This window comes from Leucoraja erinacea, chromosome 28, assembly GCF_028641065.1.
Source record: "Leucoraja erinacea ecotype New England chromosome 28, Leri_hhj_1, whole genome shotgun sequence".
NCBI classification, from domain to species: domain Eukaryota; kingdom Metazoa; phylum Chordata; class Chondrichthyes; order Rajiformes; family Rajidae; genus Leucoraja; species Leucoraja erinaceus.
In genome coordinates, this window is record NC_073404.1 from 17,934,237 (window position 1) to 17,953,766 (window position 19,530).

The 19,530-nt window shown below is 44.8% G+C and overlaps 1 protein-coding gene across 1 annotated transcript in view; it reads left to right on the top strand.

Annotated features, from left to right (window-relative positions):
• The window catches only part of rasa4 (RAS p21 protein activator 4), a 129,372-nt gene that overhangs the window by 8,829 nt on the left and 101,013 nt on the right, over nt 1–19,530 (top strand). The window contains exon 2 of the mRNA XM_055657920.1: nt 10,861–10,917. Within this exon, the coding sequence (XP_055513895.1) occupies nt 10,861–10,917 (57 nt within the window). The remainder of the gene's footprint in view (nt 1–10,860; nt 10,918–19,530) is intronic.

The window sequence follows — 19,530 nt, forward strand, 5'->3', positions numbered from 1 at the left end:
AAGGTTGTGGTCATCTCCGTATTTGTCCATGGAACGAGGAAAAAACGATGTGATGGCTGTCATCAGTCTTTTAACGCCTCCTGCACATGGGGTTTCCACGTAGCTGTCCACCACACACCACACCTAGCAGCTCTTCCTGTTCCTGCACCCCTTGCATACTCCCAGGATCTTCAGCCATTGCCCCTGTTCTTGACCAGCCCAGTCCTGGTCACCAAAGCTATGCTCTGAAAAGGAGGAAGCAATGGACAGTGCACAAGGCACTGTGGAGGGAGTGCCTGACCCCCCTCTGCGAGAGCGCCCCTCCTGGGGTGCACCTCGCTGGAGCTCCTGCTCCAAGAGCCGCTCCATGCGGCTCAGGCGGCTGTCTCTCCTCCGCCTGGGTGGAGAGACGTCCCCATCCGATAAGTCGGAGCCACCGGCCGGAACGCCTCTTCCTTGGCTTTTACATTCAGCCCGCTGCTCAGGCGCTAGCGAGGCTGGGCTTGGTCACGGTGTCGGGGTAGCGGACGGCCCGGTAAGCGGTCCTACCGCCTTGTTGCTGCCCCGCGAGATGAAACGCTCCTCCGTGGAGTCGAGCGGGGGCAGGTCTGTGCAGGCGGCTGTCTTTCCTCCCGTGCGGGTGGAAAGACGTCCCGTCCGATAAGTCGGAGCCACCGGCCGGACGCCTCCGTGGCGTTACTTCCAGCCCGCTGCTTAGGCGCTAGCGGGGCTGGGCTCGGCGCGGTGTCGGGATAGCGGAGCGCCGGGTAAGCGGTCCTACCGCCTTGTTGCTGCCCCCGCGATGGAAACGCTCCTCCGTGGAGTCGAGCGAGGACAGGTCTGTTCTGTTGCTGCCCCCACCCCCCCAGATGGACGCTCCTCCGTGGAGTCGAGCGGGGGACAGGTTTGTTGCAGAGCCTTTCTTCTCTGCCGGACAGCAGAAGGCTCCCTGTGAAGGAAACCGACGTCAGCTTACCTGACGGTCCGTTCTTTCACCTCCATAGCGGGAGAGCCCGACTCCCGCTGTGCCGCTGTTGCTCTGCTGGACGTGATGCCGCGCATGTGTGCTGAACGGGTTCTTCACGGAATCACTCACGTGACTCCAAAGTAAAATTAATCTGTGCATTGATCAGTGAACATCTCCATTTTTGATCTTGTGTTTGAAGGGAAGTCATTGATGAAGCAGCTGAAGATGGTTGAGGCTAGGACATTATGCTGGGTCCTCATGCAATGATGTTCCAGAGCTGGAATAGTTGAATTCCAGTAATCACAATCATCTTCCTTTGTGGGAAGTTTGGCCTCTTCAACTATTGATGAGTGTTTTCCTCTTGATTTCCATTAATTTCAGTTCTATTAGTGCTCCTCAATGCCACGATCAGTTAAATCCTGCCTTTATGCCATCCTTAGTATTGGAATTCAGCAATGGTATCTGGAGCAAGGTGGCCCCATTGAAACTCAAGCTCTATATTTGGTGAGCAGATTATTGTTGAATAAGTGCCTCTTGATAGCATTGTCAACAATGCTTTCTCTCAGTCAACTTTTAATCACCCAAGTGATTGAAATTGTCTTTGATACTGTTAGCAAGCAACACTTGCTCACAAGTGCAAAGTCCCGTTTATTAGCGTAATTGTTCTTTTTACTCCCTCCCTCTAAACACACATCGAATAATCACATCTCCTGCTACTGCCATTAATCATTTTAATCCAACTTGTCATTTCTACCATGCCAAGAGATAAGAGTAGCAAACCCACAGCAATACTGCAATACAAAGGTATGCTGCTTGGGTTACATACCATTGTGACTTTGAAGGATGTCTTTTATTCACCTCTGGATCAAAGTACTGGAGCTCCTCGCACAACAGCCGTAAGTGGGGGAACCAACTCTGTGGTATATCCTGGATAGTTTCAAGCTTGTTGATTTTATACCAGGCTGAGCTTGTGCTGAAGATCTGTGCTCTAGAAGTAACTGTACCTTGAACCAGTACACTCACAACCCTGGCATCTACCTGACTCTATGAATATTGGACAGCTTGTTCCTAGTCACAAAATGCTGAACAAACCCAATCTGGTCATTTATCACCTGATGCCTTGTATTGCGGGTGATCTAGTTATTGGTTTCTGCAAACCAAGGTCTCCAGCAAAATGATGGGCAGGTTATCTATGTGAGATCATTTCACCAGAATCAGTGGGTGAAAGTTAGCTTCCCAACCTACGTCAAGTCTCTGAAGGGAATTGATAGTGGATCCACTGTGGTTAAAACGTCAAAAGGAATAGGAAGGTCATGCTGGAACTGTAAAATAATATCTAGAGTACTGCAGATATTTTGTATCCCCATGTGGCAGGAAAGATGTGCTGGAAGAAAGACGGGCATGAAGGTATTTATTCCCATATTCCTGGGATGGAGAAAGGGTTGGAATGTCTGGGGTTCCTTACTTTGGGAGAAAAAAATGGAGTTGTGTGGGATTATGTATTAAAAAAAACTGAGAAGCCTTGAAAGGTGCATTGATTTTTCTTCTTTTTACCTTCTACCAGTAGCTGGAGAGGCATACAAAGATTAATGCAATTATTAGAAGTTTAACAGGTAGGGCGGAGGTTTAAGGATATTTGTCTTCCACCTCTGGGTGGTGAGGTTAGACCCGTGCTTCCTGAAGGGTTATGGACGCAGAAATATTCATTGTGTTGAAAAATATATCGGCATTTGCTGTGCTCTAACCAACAAGGTTGTGGATGGAAAATTGAGAAATGAGAGGAGGTTCATAAATTCGTAAGATCTAAGAGCAGAATAAGGCCATTCGGCCCATGAAGTCAACTCCGCCATTCAATCATGGCTGATCTATTTTTCCCTCTCAACCCCACTCTCCTGCCTTCGCCACATAACCCCTGATAGCTCTTCAGCAGCAGCTCCTTGTTGGACATCAATGACCAAATTATCTCCTTTTAAATTGCAAACCTCTGATTCTAATAAGAATTCAATATTAATGCAATGTCAGATGACTTTGAGGCAAGTTAGACAATGGTGCAATGGGTGCTGCTGCTTCCTCACTGCTCCAGTGCTATGGGTTCAGTCCTTGCCTTTCATGCTGTCTGTGTGCAGTTTGTATCTTCTCTCTGTGACCACAGAGCTTTCCCCCAGATGCTTTGTTTTGTTCTACACTTCCCAAAGGTGTGCTGGTTGTTACTTTAATTGGCTCCTGCGACTCAGCCTAGTGTAGAAGGGAACACAGATGCTGGTTAACAAAGAAAGAAATAAAGTGCTGGAGTAACTCAGCAGGTCAGGCAGCGTCTATAGAGAAGGCTCCCGACCTGAAACGTCGCCTATTCATGTTCTCCAGAGATGCTGCCTGACCCACTGAGTTACTCTACCATTTTGTGTCTTGTTTTAAATCCCCACTGTAGGTGCCTGGTGGGACAATCAGGAGATAAGTTAATGTGCAAGTGTGAGAGAATTGGTTACTGGTATGTAAGTGGGAAATGAGATTGGACTGAGAGCCATCATAGACTTGATGGCCTCCTTTATCCAATTAGGAAATTGAAATGGGATTAATATAGATAGTTACATGAAGCTGGCATTGACATAGTGGATCAAAGGGCTTGTTTTGTTACAAAATGACTGTCCAACTATGAAAAGCATCTTTAACGTTGAAACTGTAACTTGATATCAGAGAATTGGGCTTGGTCAGCTGAAAGCTGTACTACCGACTCTAATTCTTTCATACTGAGGTAGGTGGATATATGGAAGGATGGGGAGTAGAAAGCCTTGGGGATCTGAATGGAGTTATGTTTGGTGACTGGAACTGTTGGAGTACAAGAGATACTGTGATCGCATTTGGGATGATATATCTGATGTATCTAATTCTATACAATCCGTGGATACTTGGGACATAAAGGAGAAAATATGAATGGGTTTCAGGATATGCTGTGATGTATTGTGTCTAACCATGGCCTTCTCAAGCTTACTAATGGATTCACGGAATATTTCTCCAGTACCTCGGTTGAACCTCTGTGCTTGTTACATCAGCATCTGAGGAAAGGTGACCTGTGAGTTTGCTATGTGTGACAAAGATACTGAACTCTAATGAGGCTAAAAGATCGTTTTTTTTCTCACTGTTTTAATGTGCGTGTGTGCGTTCAATCCGTGATACTTCACAAGGATGCTTGAAAGGAGAGGAACAGAAAATGGTTGCATTTTAAAACAGGTAGTGAGTGGATTTTGTAAGTCAGCCTTTCCTGTAAATGCTGTGACCAGGACCTTGCACTTCTGCTAGTTGTGGTTTGCTCTTTCCACAAGCCACGAGTTGTCTGTGGTGTTAGACATATTCCGTTGGTGCTCACGTACAAAATACATTGTTATTTTTCCAACTTTTCTCCTCATTCTTGAGGGCAAGGTCAGCATTTATTTCCCATTTGGAATTGTCCTTGCCCATTGCCCTTTGCCCTAAATTGTCCTCTTGAACCGCTGAAGTCCTCATGGTGAACATAAAACCATGCATTAGTCTTTCAGGATTTAGACTCTGCCATGCCATGCCATGCCCTGCCATGCAGTTGTACAGGGTCTTGGTGAGACCACACCTGGAGTATTGCGTACAGCTTTGGTCTCCAAATCTGAGGAAAGACATTCTTGCCATAGAGGCAGTACAGAGAAGGTTCACCAGACTGATTCCTGGGATGTCAGGACTTTCATATGAAGAAAGATTGGATAGACTCGGCTTGTACTCGCTAGAATTTAGGAGATTGAGGGGGGATCTTATAGAAGCTTACAAAATTCTTAAGGGGTTGGACAGGCTAGATGCAGGAAGATTGTTCCCGATGTTGGGGAAGTCCAGGACAAGGGGTCACAGTTTGAGGATAGAAGGGAAATCCTTTAGGACCGAGATGAGAAAAACATTTTTCACACAGAGAGTGGTGAATCTATGAAATTCTCTGCCACAGAAGGTAGTTGAGGCCAGTTCATTAGAGAAACAGCAGTTTAGATTAGAGAAACAGCATAGAAACAGGCCCTTCATCCCACCGAGTCCACTTGACCATACATCACCCATTCACACCAGTTTTACATTTTCTTACTTTTGCATCCACACCCTTCTCACTTGGGGCAATTTACGGAGGCCAATAGACCAACACATCTTTGGGATATGGGAGGAAACCGGAGTACCTGGAGGAAACCCACGCTGTCGCAGGGAAAACGTGCAACCGGCACAAAGATCGAAGCCTGGTCTCTGGTGCTGTAAGGCAGCAACATTGCCAGCTGTGCCACTGTGCCACCCCTTCACTCCATTTCTCTCTCCACGCCTGCTAACTGACAGGCTGAAAAGTATTTTGATTTTCAGTTAGATTCTCCCTGACTGAAAATACACTGAAAATATCAATCGCCTCGGACATGCACAACATGATTTTTTTTGAAGTGTATATCTGATCATAGCTATTCATGGTCTAGATCTTGTTGTATTTTGGCATGGTCTGTGTCAGTATCTGAGATGGGGATAAATCAAACTGCTGGAGAAACTCAACCGAGCGAGCAACATCTGAGGAGGCAAAGGGCAAGACATTGTGAGTCGTGACTCTGTATCAAGACAGAGAGTATAGGGAGAAGTTAGCCGGTATAACGAGAAGGGTTTGAAGGGTGAGATAGGGGCTGATGGGTGATAGATTGCAACAGCTGAGGTGGGGGATGACGGACCGATGGATCTAGGTTGGGATGCAGGGAGGAAATTAAGAGACAGGGTGTGGGGAATAGCTGGAAACAAATAAGAAGCAAAAACAATGGGCAGATGGAGCCAGGTGAGGAAGGAGTGACCAAAGTACAGGTGCTCTGCAAAATGGTTGCTGGTCTACATTTATCTCATTGATGCAGTGGAGGCATCCAATGATAAATCCTAGGTGAAGCAGCTGAAGATACTTGGGACTAGGACATTGCCCCGAGTGGGTTATTTGCCCATAATCACTTTGCTGCTGTGGAACCTCATTGTGTGTAACTTGGTTACTGAGCTATCTACATTATATCAATGACTACACTCCAAATAGTGGCTGAAAATGACCAGGGATTATGAACGATGCTACGGAAATGCATATTGTTCTCTCTATCCTTTGTGTCCTTTGAAGACGAGTTCTTCATTTGCCGCTTGGAATATATTTATGTTTTTAATTTCACAAGGGCACAAGAAGGTAGACTGTCCCAGGTCTCCCCTCCATTTAAAAATAACATTACTCTCCTCATGGCCTTGAGTTCCTAGACATAATAACTATTTTCCTAACCGGACATTAAATATATTTAATAATACGGCTTCCACCAACCTGAGAGCCGAGAATTTTCCAGACGTTCACAACCGTGAGAGAATAATTTTTTACACAGTTCCCTTATAAATGAGTGACCCATTTCTCCACATGTGCCCTGTCAAGCCCCCTTAGGATCTAAAATGTTTGATTAATAATAATAATAATAATAATAATAATAATAATAATAATAATCTTTATTGTCATTGTACAAGACAACAAAATTTTGTTGGAGCGGGAATATGAGTATAAAAATACGTTTAAAAAAGAACTATTAAAAAAATTAGACTATAAACATACAGGAGTATGGGCGGGTGTGTGAGAGAGAGGGGGGGAATCGGTGTGGGAGGGGGATAGAGTTCAGTAGTGTCACAGCTCTATGGTAGAAGCTGTTTTTTAGTCTTGTCGTGCGGGCGCTCAGTGTCCTGTATCGTCTTCCTGAGGGCAGGGGGGTGAAGAGGCAGTGTCCAGGGTGTGTGCTGTCTCTAATGATGCCCTTGACCCCCCGGATGCAGCGGGTCCGGTAGATGTCCTCCAGTCTGGGGAGCTGGGTGCCAGTGATCCTCTCAGCAGTCTTAATGACGCATTGGAGAGCTTTCCTGTTCTCTGCGGTGCAGCCAGAGTACCATACTGTGATGCAGTATGTGAGAACTGACTCGATGGCTGACCTGTAGAAGCTCACCAGCAGCTGTCGTGGCAGACGTGCCCTCTTCAAGCGCCTCAGGAAGTGAAGCCTTTGAAGTCCTTTCTTGGCCGTCGCCGTGATGTTGACGGTCCAGGTTAGGTCGTGGCTGATGTTGACCCCGAGGTACCTGATGTTCTGCACAGCCTCCACTGTCTCGCTGTTAGTGGTGATGGGCTGATGGACAAAGGTCTTCGGTCTCCTCCTGAAGTCCAGGATCATCTAAGCTGAGACTTAAGGCCCTGTCCCACTTTCCCAAGTTACTCACGAATTCTCCCGAGTTTTCCCCTTGATTCAAACTCGGAGAATTACGGTAATAGCCAGCCGTAGGTACTCGGGGCTATTTTTTTAACTCATGGACATTTTTCAACATGCTGAAAAAACTTACTTGATGCCCCGAATACCTACGGCTGGCATTATGAGCCGTTACAAAATATCTATGGACTCCTACGGACTCGCTACGGACATTCAACAAGTTTGAATCAAGGGGAAAACGCGGGAGAATTCGTGAGTAACTCAGGAAAGTGAGACAGGGCCTTGACTATTTATCTGACATTTTTTACTTTTGAATTTATGATTAGAGGGATCTCCACAGGGCCACAACACAATGAGAGACAGCCGATTCTCAGATATTTCACCAATATTTTTTTGTTTGGCGTAGACTTGGTTTGCATAAAACTACTTCACCAAGGGTACCTCTGAGCAGTAACACCAGTAACCAAGGCAACAGCTCCTGTGCTACATCTGGAAGCCTCTGAGTTTTCTTCCCACCCTAATAACCTCAGCTGCAATCTTGACACTTGATTGACCAAGTGAACGGAACGATCACGTTACACTACAAGGCGTCACTTGTAAACAAAACACTCATTTGGATCTCCGTGATGTTCTGAATTCTTCATTTATAAAGATCACTTCACTCTTGTCTTAAAATAGCACCCTTTTGAAAAATAATGCACAATGTGGGACTGTTATTGCCAGGGTTTGCTGGAATGGAAACACATCATCTGTTCACTTGTGCTCCTTTAACTAACAAAGCTGCACTTTATGAAGTGGTTGTCACAATGCAGAGAGTACGTAAACCAGCAGCTTTCTCCACTATGTTACTGCTCAATTTGTTTGACTTAAATTTAACCCTCTATCCCAAAATATATTTGTCTTTGCTTTCTCTCCATTTACCCTCTTAATAACATTTCTTCTCAAATCCCACTGTCGTAACAAACTTTTGGTCACACCTTTGGAATTTTTTACCTTGCTCTTTGCCTTTTATCTATTTTAGTTTTTCTCCCCCCCCCCCCCCCCCCTCCCCCCCTCTGCCCTCTGTAAATTGCCTTGATGACTTCATCTATACATTCTGTAGAAGTATGTAGCAAAATCATTTGACCCTTGAGTCTATTTTGATTGGCAATCCAGTTAGCCCCATTTTCTGGCTTATCCACATTTACATTCTTGCTTCATTGACATAACTATGTAAAAAAACCCAATAATAAGTTTCTGACTCCCAGTTTAGTTTAGTTTAGAGATAAAGCACGGGGAAGCAAGTCCTTTGGCCCACCGAGTCTGTGCCGATCCGTGATCCCCGTACACCAGCTCTATCCTACACACGAGGGACAATGTTCAATCTTTACCGAAGCCACTTAACTACAAACCTGTGCGTCTTTGGAGTGTGGGAGTAAACCAGAGCACCTGGAGAAAACCCACGCAGGCCACGGGGAGAACGTACAAACTCCATACACACAAGCACCCGTAGTCAGGATCCAACCCGAGTCTCTGGCGCTGTAAGGCAGCAACTCGCCCAGTCCCACCCGACCAGTTTTCGGCTTGGGTCAATAAATTGGTCGTACATTCAGTATGTTGTTTTTGCACTCTAAATGACTGCATTAAGAAGAGAAACCAAAGTGCATTGATTGTTGTTACAGACTGACGATCTGTGGATTCTAAGCCTAATGGATGAAATTGTATCATGCAGTGCTAATACAGATTCTTGGCTAGGAACTATTATGGGGCACAGTGCTGTGGCTGGAGTGTTATGGCTCAGTCTTCAACTTCACTTATTTGATGCATCTGTGTTTGAAAAGTACCCATTAGTGTTGAGGATATCCATCACTCTCCATGACAGGTTTTGTACAAAACACCAATAAATCATAATTAATCTTACAAAAAAGTCTGTTTGGCTTTGCTGAGGATGATTAATAATTACTTACTCTCGGGTGAAAAGTTTACAAATGGACTGCGGCCAGATATTTATGCCAATCTTAATCTCAGGACTTCCTTTTGCTAAAAGCAATCAACCTCAGTTTTCGTCAGTCCATTAGCTTTGTTGCATGCAGAAAGGGCAGGCACAACTTTTCCTTTACCAGCACAATAGTTTACATTATACACCTGCAACCTTATAGTTCCTATATGAACTATCAGATTCCTGCCGACAATGCAAAAACTCTAGTATTTACCATCAGGAAACTGAATTAAATTTTACAAAAATCAAATTGAAAATTTAAGTGGTTTGAAATGGGCATTTCCTCAACACAATGTACATCTCTGCCATCGCCACGATGGATGTAGGAAAGATTCGAGTCGCAAAATCACTTGGCAAGGGTTTTGGATTTCAGAATGGCTTTTATTCATGTTTGTAAAATCTACCCCATGGCTAGTAATTGGGGCCTCACAAGAAATAATCTCTGCTGAAACACAGCATTTGTTCCTGTCTCTTTTGACAGATGGCACTTCTCAGCTTGGCTATGCAGACATTTCACCTCCGAGAAGGAGACTTCCATTTATCTGGAAGTTCTCAGGAAATTTCAAAGCATCTTACAATTTATTCGCTGACTGCCAAGTATAGTCATTGTTGTAATGAAGGATTAACAGAGACATATTTTATACAGCAAGCTCATAAACAAAAAGTATTTAATGATCCAATAATCATCATGCTTTCATAATGTTCCGTGACAATGGTTGGCCAGAACGCTGGCTATAATTCCACTGTTTTACAAAATCTCACCGTGGGATTGTTTATCTCAGAGAGCAGACAGGGTCTGGTTTTGACATCACATCTGAAAGGCTGCACGGTCCAAATTTGTGCTAAAGATAGACACCAAAAGCTGGAATAACTCAGCGGGACAGGCAGCATCTCTGGAGAGAAGGAATGGGTGACGTTTCAGTATTGAGACCCTTCTTCAGATGCGAAACATCACCCATTCCTTCTCTCCAGAGATGCTGCCTGTCCCACTGAGTTACGCCAGCCTTTTGTGTCTTTCTGTGGTTTAAACCAGCATCTGCAGTTCCTTCCTACCAACTTTGTGCTAGATTGAAGCATCAGGCCAGGGTCTTGTGCTCAAGTTTCTGAGAGTGGGTTGGAACCCAAAACCAATTTGCCTAATGGTGAGAGTGCCTTCTGATTAAATACAGGAAAGACACAAGATCAGCTCCATGGTCACAATGCACTGTCTTCTGAATGAGGTTTTGGTAATGTGAGACGTTGAGGAAGAGGGGATGTTGCTTCCATATATTTGACCCCAGCTTTCCCAACAAATCACTTCTTGCATTTGTCCAAGTAGTAGCTGTAGAGTGGGGGAGAGTGCAATCAGTTTAGCATCTTATTGAATTGCAGAGCATGCTTGAAGGGCTGAATACCCAATCCTGCTCTTAATTCATACGTTCACTCAGTATAATTTAATTTCTCGATTTCTTTTCAAATACTTTTCAAAAGAAATTAATTATCAACTTTTGAGAGAATTTTCAGTTCACTCCAAAGCAAAGCAAATTTCCCGTTTTAATCCGAGCTAGACAGCTATTATATGAATACCTTTTATCTTTTTTTATCTTTTATTACTGTGAATGCTTTACCTGCGGGCACCATATTAAATAGCGGGCTCCCTGTCGATGCAGGGATTCATTGTAGGCAAGAAATACTCAGTTCTCTTCTCTTTTTGTTTTCAGAACAGGAAGCAGTGATCCATACTGCATTGTAAGAATTGACAACGAGACAATAATCAGGTAAGGAAATGATTTATGATTGGCAGAGTGGTTACACAGATGGTCGGGTTCTTGTTATCTTATTGCCCCCTTTGTTCTGGTAGTCTTACTTTTATTGCCTTGCCAGCAATTTAGCCCTGGGTGCACTTTGTGGGTGGGAGACCCACTCTGTGTTAACCCATGAGTTGGCTGTTGGATCAGATGGTTGAAATGTCTGAATTCATTGTTATCCTTAGCAGAGAATGGCAGTAGATAGGGTGAATGCCTACCGGTCGTAGGTAAATAAACAAACAAAATTAGGGTGGCACGGTGGTGCAGCGGGAGAGCTGCTGCCTTACAGCGCCTGAGACCCGGATCTGATCCTGATTATGGATTGTGTCTGTACGGAGTTTGTACGTTCCCGCAGTGGCCGTGTGGGTTTTCTCTGGGTGCTCCGGTTTCCTCCCACATAGATAGATAGATAGATATGCCATTTATTGTCACTATACATGTACAGTGAAACTGAAAGCTGCTCGTACTCAGTGCATACATACAATTTTACAAAAAAAACAAGAAAAAGAAAAACAAAACAGAAGGGAGATGGGGGGGGGGGAATAGGTGCACAAATTCTACGGCGCTACATACATATATACAGATGGAAGTCCTGTTGGGCGGTGTAGTCAGTGCATGTGTGGATTTGAATTTATGGTAGATATAATTCTCGGGAAGCAGCTATTCCTGAGTCTGTTTGTCCTGGATTTGATGCACCTATAGCGCCTTCCAGAGGGCAGCAGGTCGAACAGTCCAAACGCAGGATGGGAGCTGTCTTTGGTGATCTTCTTTGCCCTGCTAAGGCAGCGGGAGGTGTAGATGTCCATCAGGGAGGGGAGAGGGCAACCAATGATCCTCTGCGCTGTCCTGGTTACCCTCTGAAGCCTCTCCCTGTCTGCCATGGTGCAGCTGCCATACCATGCTGTAATGCAGTATGTCAGCAGGCTCTCGATGGACGAGCGGTAGAAGGTCAGCAGCAGGTTAGAGTCCAGGTTCGAAAGACGTGCAAGTTTGTAGGTTAATTGGCTTCTGTGAATTGTCCTTGGTGTGTAGGATGGATCTAGTGTAAATGGGTGATCACTGGCCAGCAAGGGCTCGGGTGGACCGTAGGGCCTATTGCCATGCTGTATCTCTGAACTAAAACTAAACAAACCAAATCAGAGGCTGGTTATCCCGAAGTAAATGACTTTCCATTTCTCTCCATAAGTGGGAAGAGTGATGGGACTACTGTCTATTTGCCTGGATAAATGTGGCTCCAACAATACTCGAGCATCTCCTTGACTGAAACTGCATCCACTCGAGTAACAGTCAGTGCATTGTGGCTGCAGTGAGGCCGTCCACAGTGCACTGAGTGTGGAGATCAAGTTTACTGTCGGGTTGCTACAGGTTTGTATTAGATCGCCGCCAGAGACTGGCTTTGAATCACTCCGCAGATAACTGCCCCTGCATTCAGGAGAAGCTCTGATGAGATTGCATAAATAAGCCTTGCATATACTCAACCCAAAAGATGCATAGGTAACAGGATCAACATGGTACAGCTCACCATTACCTCACAAAAAACCAGCACAGCAAAAAAAAAACTGCAGGAGGAACTCAGTGGCCGAGTAGCATCTGTGGAGGCAAAAGGATAGGTGATATTTCCGGTTGTGAGCCTGCATCAGAACTGTCCCTTTGTCACAACCACAGATGCTACTGCACCCACTAAGCTCCCCCAGCAGATTGTCCAATGCCCTAGATTCCAGCGTCTACAGTCTCCTGTGTCAGGTACAGGTTTCTGTCCACTGATAGTGCAACTTGGCACAAATGTAGAAATGCCTAACAACATTCTTTGCATAGTTTCAGCTGATTTAAAATCTGGTTCTTAAGACTATTAGGAACATTTTACTGTGACCTTTTGGAGAAAACCTGCTGTGTGAAGGAGGCAGGTGAAATATCTTTGGTGTACGTGTTCCAGAGGTTCCACAGAGTTCAGATGTGAAATTACCAAACCACGAAGAGACTTGTCAACATCCAGATTAAATTACAGACGGATATTGCTCACACTGTGAGAGCACACAACTAAAGGTGCCTGCAAACTTCTTATTTTACACAGACTGTACTGGAATTAAATGTGATAAACAATATTGTCGGCTGAAGAAACCATTTCATGGATCTAAGCTAAGCTTCAGAGATGATTAAATTCAGTGAACTTTTCCAGTGTTTAATCTTCTAAATGGTTGTTGTGAAAGACTCCAGAATGAATGGGCCAGATTGTGTAAACAGCTCGGTGATTGTTCCATGAAGACCTGCCAGTTGGCTACAGTGTACAGATCGAACACGCTCCTGTAGCTCTGGCCCTGTGAGGCAACATGGAAGACAGGGAATGTGTTCTGGGTTAGACACATCTCCGCACAGTGTCCCGGGATACCTTGCTGCAGAGTGAAAGAGTGGATACACTTCACAACTGACCCTTTGCTACATATATCGAACAACCCCATCCATTTGGATAGGTTACTGACTTGGATTGGAAGTGCAGGTACAGGTATGTGTATTCAGAGCCTCAACGAAACAAGCCTTCACTCCACATGCTGACCAGGATGCCTATTTAAGTGAATCCCATTTGCCTGCATTTGACCCATTTTCCCCCAAACATTTCCTTTCCAATGTTTATTAAAAGTTGGACACAAACCTGTACCGGCATCTGCCACTTCCTCTGGCAGCTCGTTCTATGTATCCATTGCCTCCCGCGTGGAGAAAGTTGCCAAGGTTTAGTTTTAATCCTGGACAGATCGCCATTCCGAGAAGAATGGAATGGGTCATTCAGCAGGTTATCACACTTGCTGTGGAGATCCCATTGGCCTTCCATCCAGGGATAGTCCGGAGACATCCCAAACTGAATGCACCTCAGCTAATGATGTATTTCTGCAGTGTAATATCACACGGCACCATCCTGCACACTCCCATGAGTGGACTGTGTCATGGCTCCTGTTTAGTGATCTATTACTTGAGTTGAATCTTTCCAGCTCTTCAAATGATTGCTTACACTTGACAATCCACTTGGAACTTCAGTTTAATGAAGTGCAACTTCCCACACGGTGTCACATCCTTCCCTTGGTAATGTCCATTACGTCCTCAGGTAGGACTTGAATCTACAATTTGCTGACAGGGAGACAAGAGTGCTATCAGTGGGCCAGAGATTACACTTTTTCATCCGCTTGGTACGTCTATTAGCGATTTAGTGAGTCTGTGGTAGAATGTGCGCTTACGCCGTGGATAAGTGAAAAGCTGACTGGATAGCACGCGATAAAAGCTTTTCACTGTATCTTGGCACACTAGACAATAAACTAAACTGAACTAGAGGAATAGGTTGGGTAGATGCACACAATGGACAATGGACAATGGTAACTGTAACATTTAAGGAAAGCACATCTAAGTTGGTGACTGTGCCGTGTGTGATGCAGGGGCATGCCGCTACCCGCAGGTTACTAAAACCCTTCTTTTCCTCAAAGGTAGACTTTATTGATAAACAATTCATATGCAAGTCAATACTTTCACGTTGCTTGAATTGCATAACTTTGGCATTGCCTCAGTTGGTACTTGTATACAACCCAATGTGAGCAAATAGTTCATGGGGGGTTTTAACATAAATTGCAACTGCCTGGTGTTCAATGTCAGGAGAGCTTAAAACTGTGTTGCTTCCTCACCAAACATTTGCAGTAGGGGCACCTAGCCTCGGTGCCTCTACACACAGTGGGACCATATAGCATTGCAACACTGGCTGAGGCCAGCACCAGTGATGGTGTGCTCTATCAGGGCCCTAATGGTATTCCATGCAGACCAGTGAGACTCTAAGCAGACAAAGTGGTGTTGTTCTGCTAACTTGTTCGCTTTGCAACACCGTTTGACATTTGTTTCAGAGTGTAACTTTGGAACAGCCCATGTACAACATCATTGTGCTATGCAGTTGTATGGGATAAATCGCGCCTAAGGCTCGGTGGCGCAGCAGTAGAGTTGCTGCCTTAACAGCGCCAGAGACCTGGGTTTGATTCCAACTACGGGCGCTGTCTGTACGGAGTATACACGTTCTCCCCGTGACCTGCGTGGGTTTTCTCCGGGATCTCCGGTTTCCTCCCACACTCCAAAGATGTGGAGGTTTGCAGGTTAATTAGCTTGGCATAATTGTAAATTGTCCCTAGTGTGTGTAGGATAGTGTTAGTGTGCAGGGATCACAGGTCGGCACGTACTCGCTGGGCCGAGGGGCTTGTTTCTGCGCTGTATCTCTAAACTAAACTAAACTGCTGGAAGAAAGTAGATTTTGAAAGTTGAATGGTAATGGTCTAATTTCCAGTGTGTGGTGTGTGACTGAGAGTCTGTCCATACCTGAACAACACAAGAGGGATTGCCACTCTCACACCAGCGCAGCAAGGCCATGTTGCTTGTCTGGTGATGAGGCTTTCTGCCAAATGACTTTGACAATCTGCTGGGGAATCTCCCCCCTTGATCATCCAATTTCATTTCACATTACCTAATTGATATGTCATCAAATGTGTTCTCCTGGATAACTTGTTCAGTGCGAATCCAAACAAAAGCAACATGCTCCGACCTATGCTAGACACAAAAAGCTGGAGTAACTCAGTGGGTCAGACATCATCTCTGGAGAAAATGAATGTGATGTTTCAGTCTGAAGAAGGGTCTTGACCCAAAACGTCACCTATTCCTTTTCCCCAGCGATGCTGTCTGACCCAAGAGTCAAGTCAAGAGTCAAGAGTGTTTTATTGTCATGTGTCCCAGATAGAACAATGAAATTCTTACTTGCTGCAGCACAACCGAATATGTAATCATAATAAATAATATAACAAAAACTCAGAAAAAAAAGAACAAACAATAACAGTGCAATAATAATGATAATAATAATAATAATAATAATAGTCTATTGTAGCTCATAGCTTATGAGGTTGTGGTGTTTAATAGCCTGATGGCTGTAGGGAAGAAGCTGTTCCTGAACCTGGACGTTACCGTTCTCAGGCTCCTGTACCTTCTTCCCGATGGCAGAGGTGAGATGAGTGTGTGGCCAGGATGGTGTGGGTCTTTGATGATGTTGGCTGCCTTTTTGAGGCAGCGACTATGATAGATCCCTTCGATGGTGGGGAGGTCAGAGCCGGTGATGGACTGGGCAGTGTTTCCAACCTTTTGCAGTCCTTTCCGCTCCTGGACGTTCAAGCTGCCGAACCAGGCCACGATGCAACCAGTCAGCATGCTCTCTACTGTGCACCTGTAGAAATTCCAGAGAATCCTCTTTGATATACCGAATCTCCGCAATCTTCTCAGAAAGCAGAGTCGCTGATGTGCTTTCTTTATGATTGAATCCGTGTGCTGGGACCATTGAGTTACTCCAGCTTTTTGTGCGTATCTTCTGTTTAAAGCAGCAACTGCAGTTCCTTCCTACACATAGTTAGACCTATCCTTTGCAAAACCAGGGAAAGATAGAACCGTAGCATGTTGTGGCACTTGCAGCTTATGTACCCGTGTCTAGTAGCAGTTTAATGGAGTCACACATAAGGTTTGCCATTAAAATGATACAGATGAAGGCTTTATTACTCCTCTCCACCACCCCCATTTAGTTTTATTTTAGTTTAGAGATACAGCACAGAAACAGGCCCATCGGCCCACCAAGTCCTTGTCAATCAGCGATCCCCATACACTAGCACTATCCTACACGCTAGGGACATTTTTACCGAAGCCAATTAACGTACAAACCTGTACGTCTTTGGAGTGTGGGAGGAAACTGGAGCTCCTGCAGAAAACCCACATGCTCATGGGGAGAATGTAAGAACTCCGTACAAACAGTGCTCGTAATCAGAATCGAACCCGGGTCTCTGAAGCCGTGAAGCAGCAACTCTACCACTGCGCCAACGTACTTTGCAAACCCAATCTATTTTGATCTCCAGATTCTGTGGAAAGCAAAATCATCACAGGAATGCTCTGCCCAACTAACTGATTTGCCAAGTTGGGTTACATTTCACCTCCATAGTAAGGAGGTTGATAGATGAAGATTAACATGGGCTGAATGTTTTTGTTGATCCAAGTGGCAAACTAGCTAAGCCAGTGAAATCAACACGGAAAGTGCTGAAAAGACTCGGCAGGTCAGGTCAGGTAAACCTGAAATGTTAATTTTGTTTCTCTCTGCACAGATGCTGCTTGACATGCTGAGTATTTCCAGACTTTTTTGATTTTAAAGCAGATTTCCAGCAGGCACAGCGTTTTGTTTATTTTTGATTTTTAGGTGGGCCATTGGTCTATCTCCCTGGTCTATATTTTAACATAGCTACTCACCCACTTCAAATTGGGTTTGTCAAAGGAGCACAAGTGTGTGGTGAGCGGTGTTTACTGGAGGAAGACACTACATTTCAGGGACATGGAATTTAGATTTAGAATTGGTAGAAAGATTAGAGGGGAGTCGAGGAAAAAGCTTTTGGCCTGAAGACTATTGGGAGTCTGAAACCCTCATCCTGTCTTAAACAAACACTGGATAGGAACTTGAAGAGCCTTTATATAGAATGCTCTGGATTAAAAGCTAGTCTATGGAATCAGCTTATATAGCTCTGTAGAATATGTGATGCACTGTTAGGAATACAGCGGGCCAGGCAGCATCTGTGGAGGGAATGGATAGGCAATGTTTTAGGTCATGGACACACTTATGCTGTACATTTCAATGATTCTATGAATTATTACTCTTGCAAAATTATAGAATCTTAAGTACAATATTCTACCTGAGGATCATTCAGCTCCCCAACAGCATACCACTCCTCAACTGGAGAAGGATTTCATTCCCACTCTACCAAAGAATCGTCATAGTTCCTGACACATACTTGCACTCTACAATCGAGAAAGGCTACTCCCCTCAGACACATACCTGCATATACTGGAGAAGTGTACAATCTCCAGATATACACCGGCATCTTTTAGATTCACTCCCTAGAACCAGAATGCATGCTCCTGAAGAATTATTCGTCAAGTCAAGTTGAGTTTGTTGTCATATATGCACACGTATGGTGATGTACAGGTGCAAAGAAAATCACAGTGTCACAGATTCGCACAACACACACACACAAATATAAATCATCCATAAATTATACATACATTGGACAAGTTCTGCAAGGCAGAGCAAAAAGAACATTAGTGCAAAACACAAGTAGAAAGCAAGTCCATGGCAGTGCAAGAAGTGGTCTGTAGAGTTCCGTTGCTGAGGAAGCATTAGGGTTGTGTCAGTCCGGTCAAGAACCTAATGGTGGTAAAGTACTTACATTCCCCAGACACACAATAGCACCCTTCAGGAAAATGTAAATTCTGGGACGTGCAACAAGCCCTAACTCGAGAATGGTGCACTCCTTGAAACACGACACAGCATAGGTCTACTATACCCCATTTCTGTCCCCCCCCCCCTCTCCCGACTCTATTCAGCACTGCTGAGAAATATTGATACTTTCCAGGCAGCAGAAGTTCATGCAGTACAAACATTTGAGATGGTGAGCCAAGCACAAAGTGTTGGCAGAACATCAAACTCCTTCAGAACTTTCTGGTTCCAATATGTACAACCTTTTCAAACATTTCCTGCTGCAAATTAGTTTTGAAGCTGCCCAACTGAAAACATTTTGTTGAAGTGAGAATCAGAGTCCCATCAGAAATTTCGAACTTTTCCTAAAGCCCCAGCAAGCGAGAATGTAATTGTTCTGGTCCCTGTGTCTTTGACAATTAAACACACTTGACCCTTGCACACTGTTGCAGATTGTGTGGTCATCTCCTGCAACTGGCCGGCCTTAAAGAGACCTTCAGGTTCTGAAAATGACATTGTAACATTAGTAAGAGGGAATTCCAATTATCGTTCATCCGAAAGACTTCATATCTTCCTTAACCAATGTCACCATCCAGTCTGAAGAAGGGTTTCGGCCCGAAACGTTGCCTATTTCCTTTGCTCCATAGATGCTGCTGCACCCGCTGAGTTTCTCCAGCTTTTTTGTGTACCTTCAGCACCCAGCCCTTCTGATTTATCCGGACGTTATTGCTCTGGACCCAAGTTGGTATTTCTCTCTTCTTGTTGTCGATTTACATTTCAACAAGCACATTTTAGGTGGGTCCCTCAGGGCCATGCTGGCTTTTTCACAACAGAACATCATCTGGGCTGTGAAGAAGCAGTCTTCACTCGATTTAATTCTCCATTGTTGTCTTGGATGGGCTGGTGCAGTGGGGTTGGTGTCAGGAAGCTACCACCCATGGATTCAATGGTCAGATATCTGGTACTGCAAAGTGGGGCTATGGCTGGGAGCACAGGAGAAACACAGACTGATGTTTCCAAGACGAACTGATCCAGGCCAAAATAGCATGCGGGAGCATGAGCCTAGGGAAGGAGACTGGCGGGCAGGGCCAGTTGACAAGGTGTTAGGAAGGCTGGGTTGGTAGAGCAGCAAAGGCCACCACAAGATTGGTTTAACCCATGTAGTCCCATGCAGAGAGTTGTTCCATGTTTTGGACATCCCTAATGCTATTCTATGTCTTGTGATCTTATGTTAAATTTAGTTTAGTTTAAAGATTCAGTGTGGAAACAGGCCCCTTCGGCCCACCGAGTTA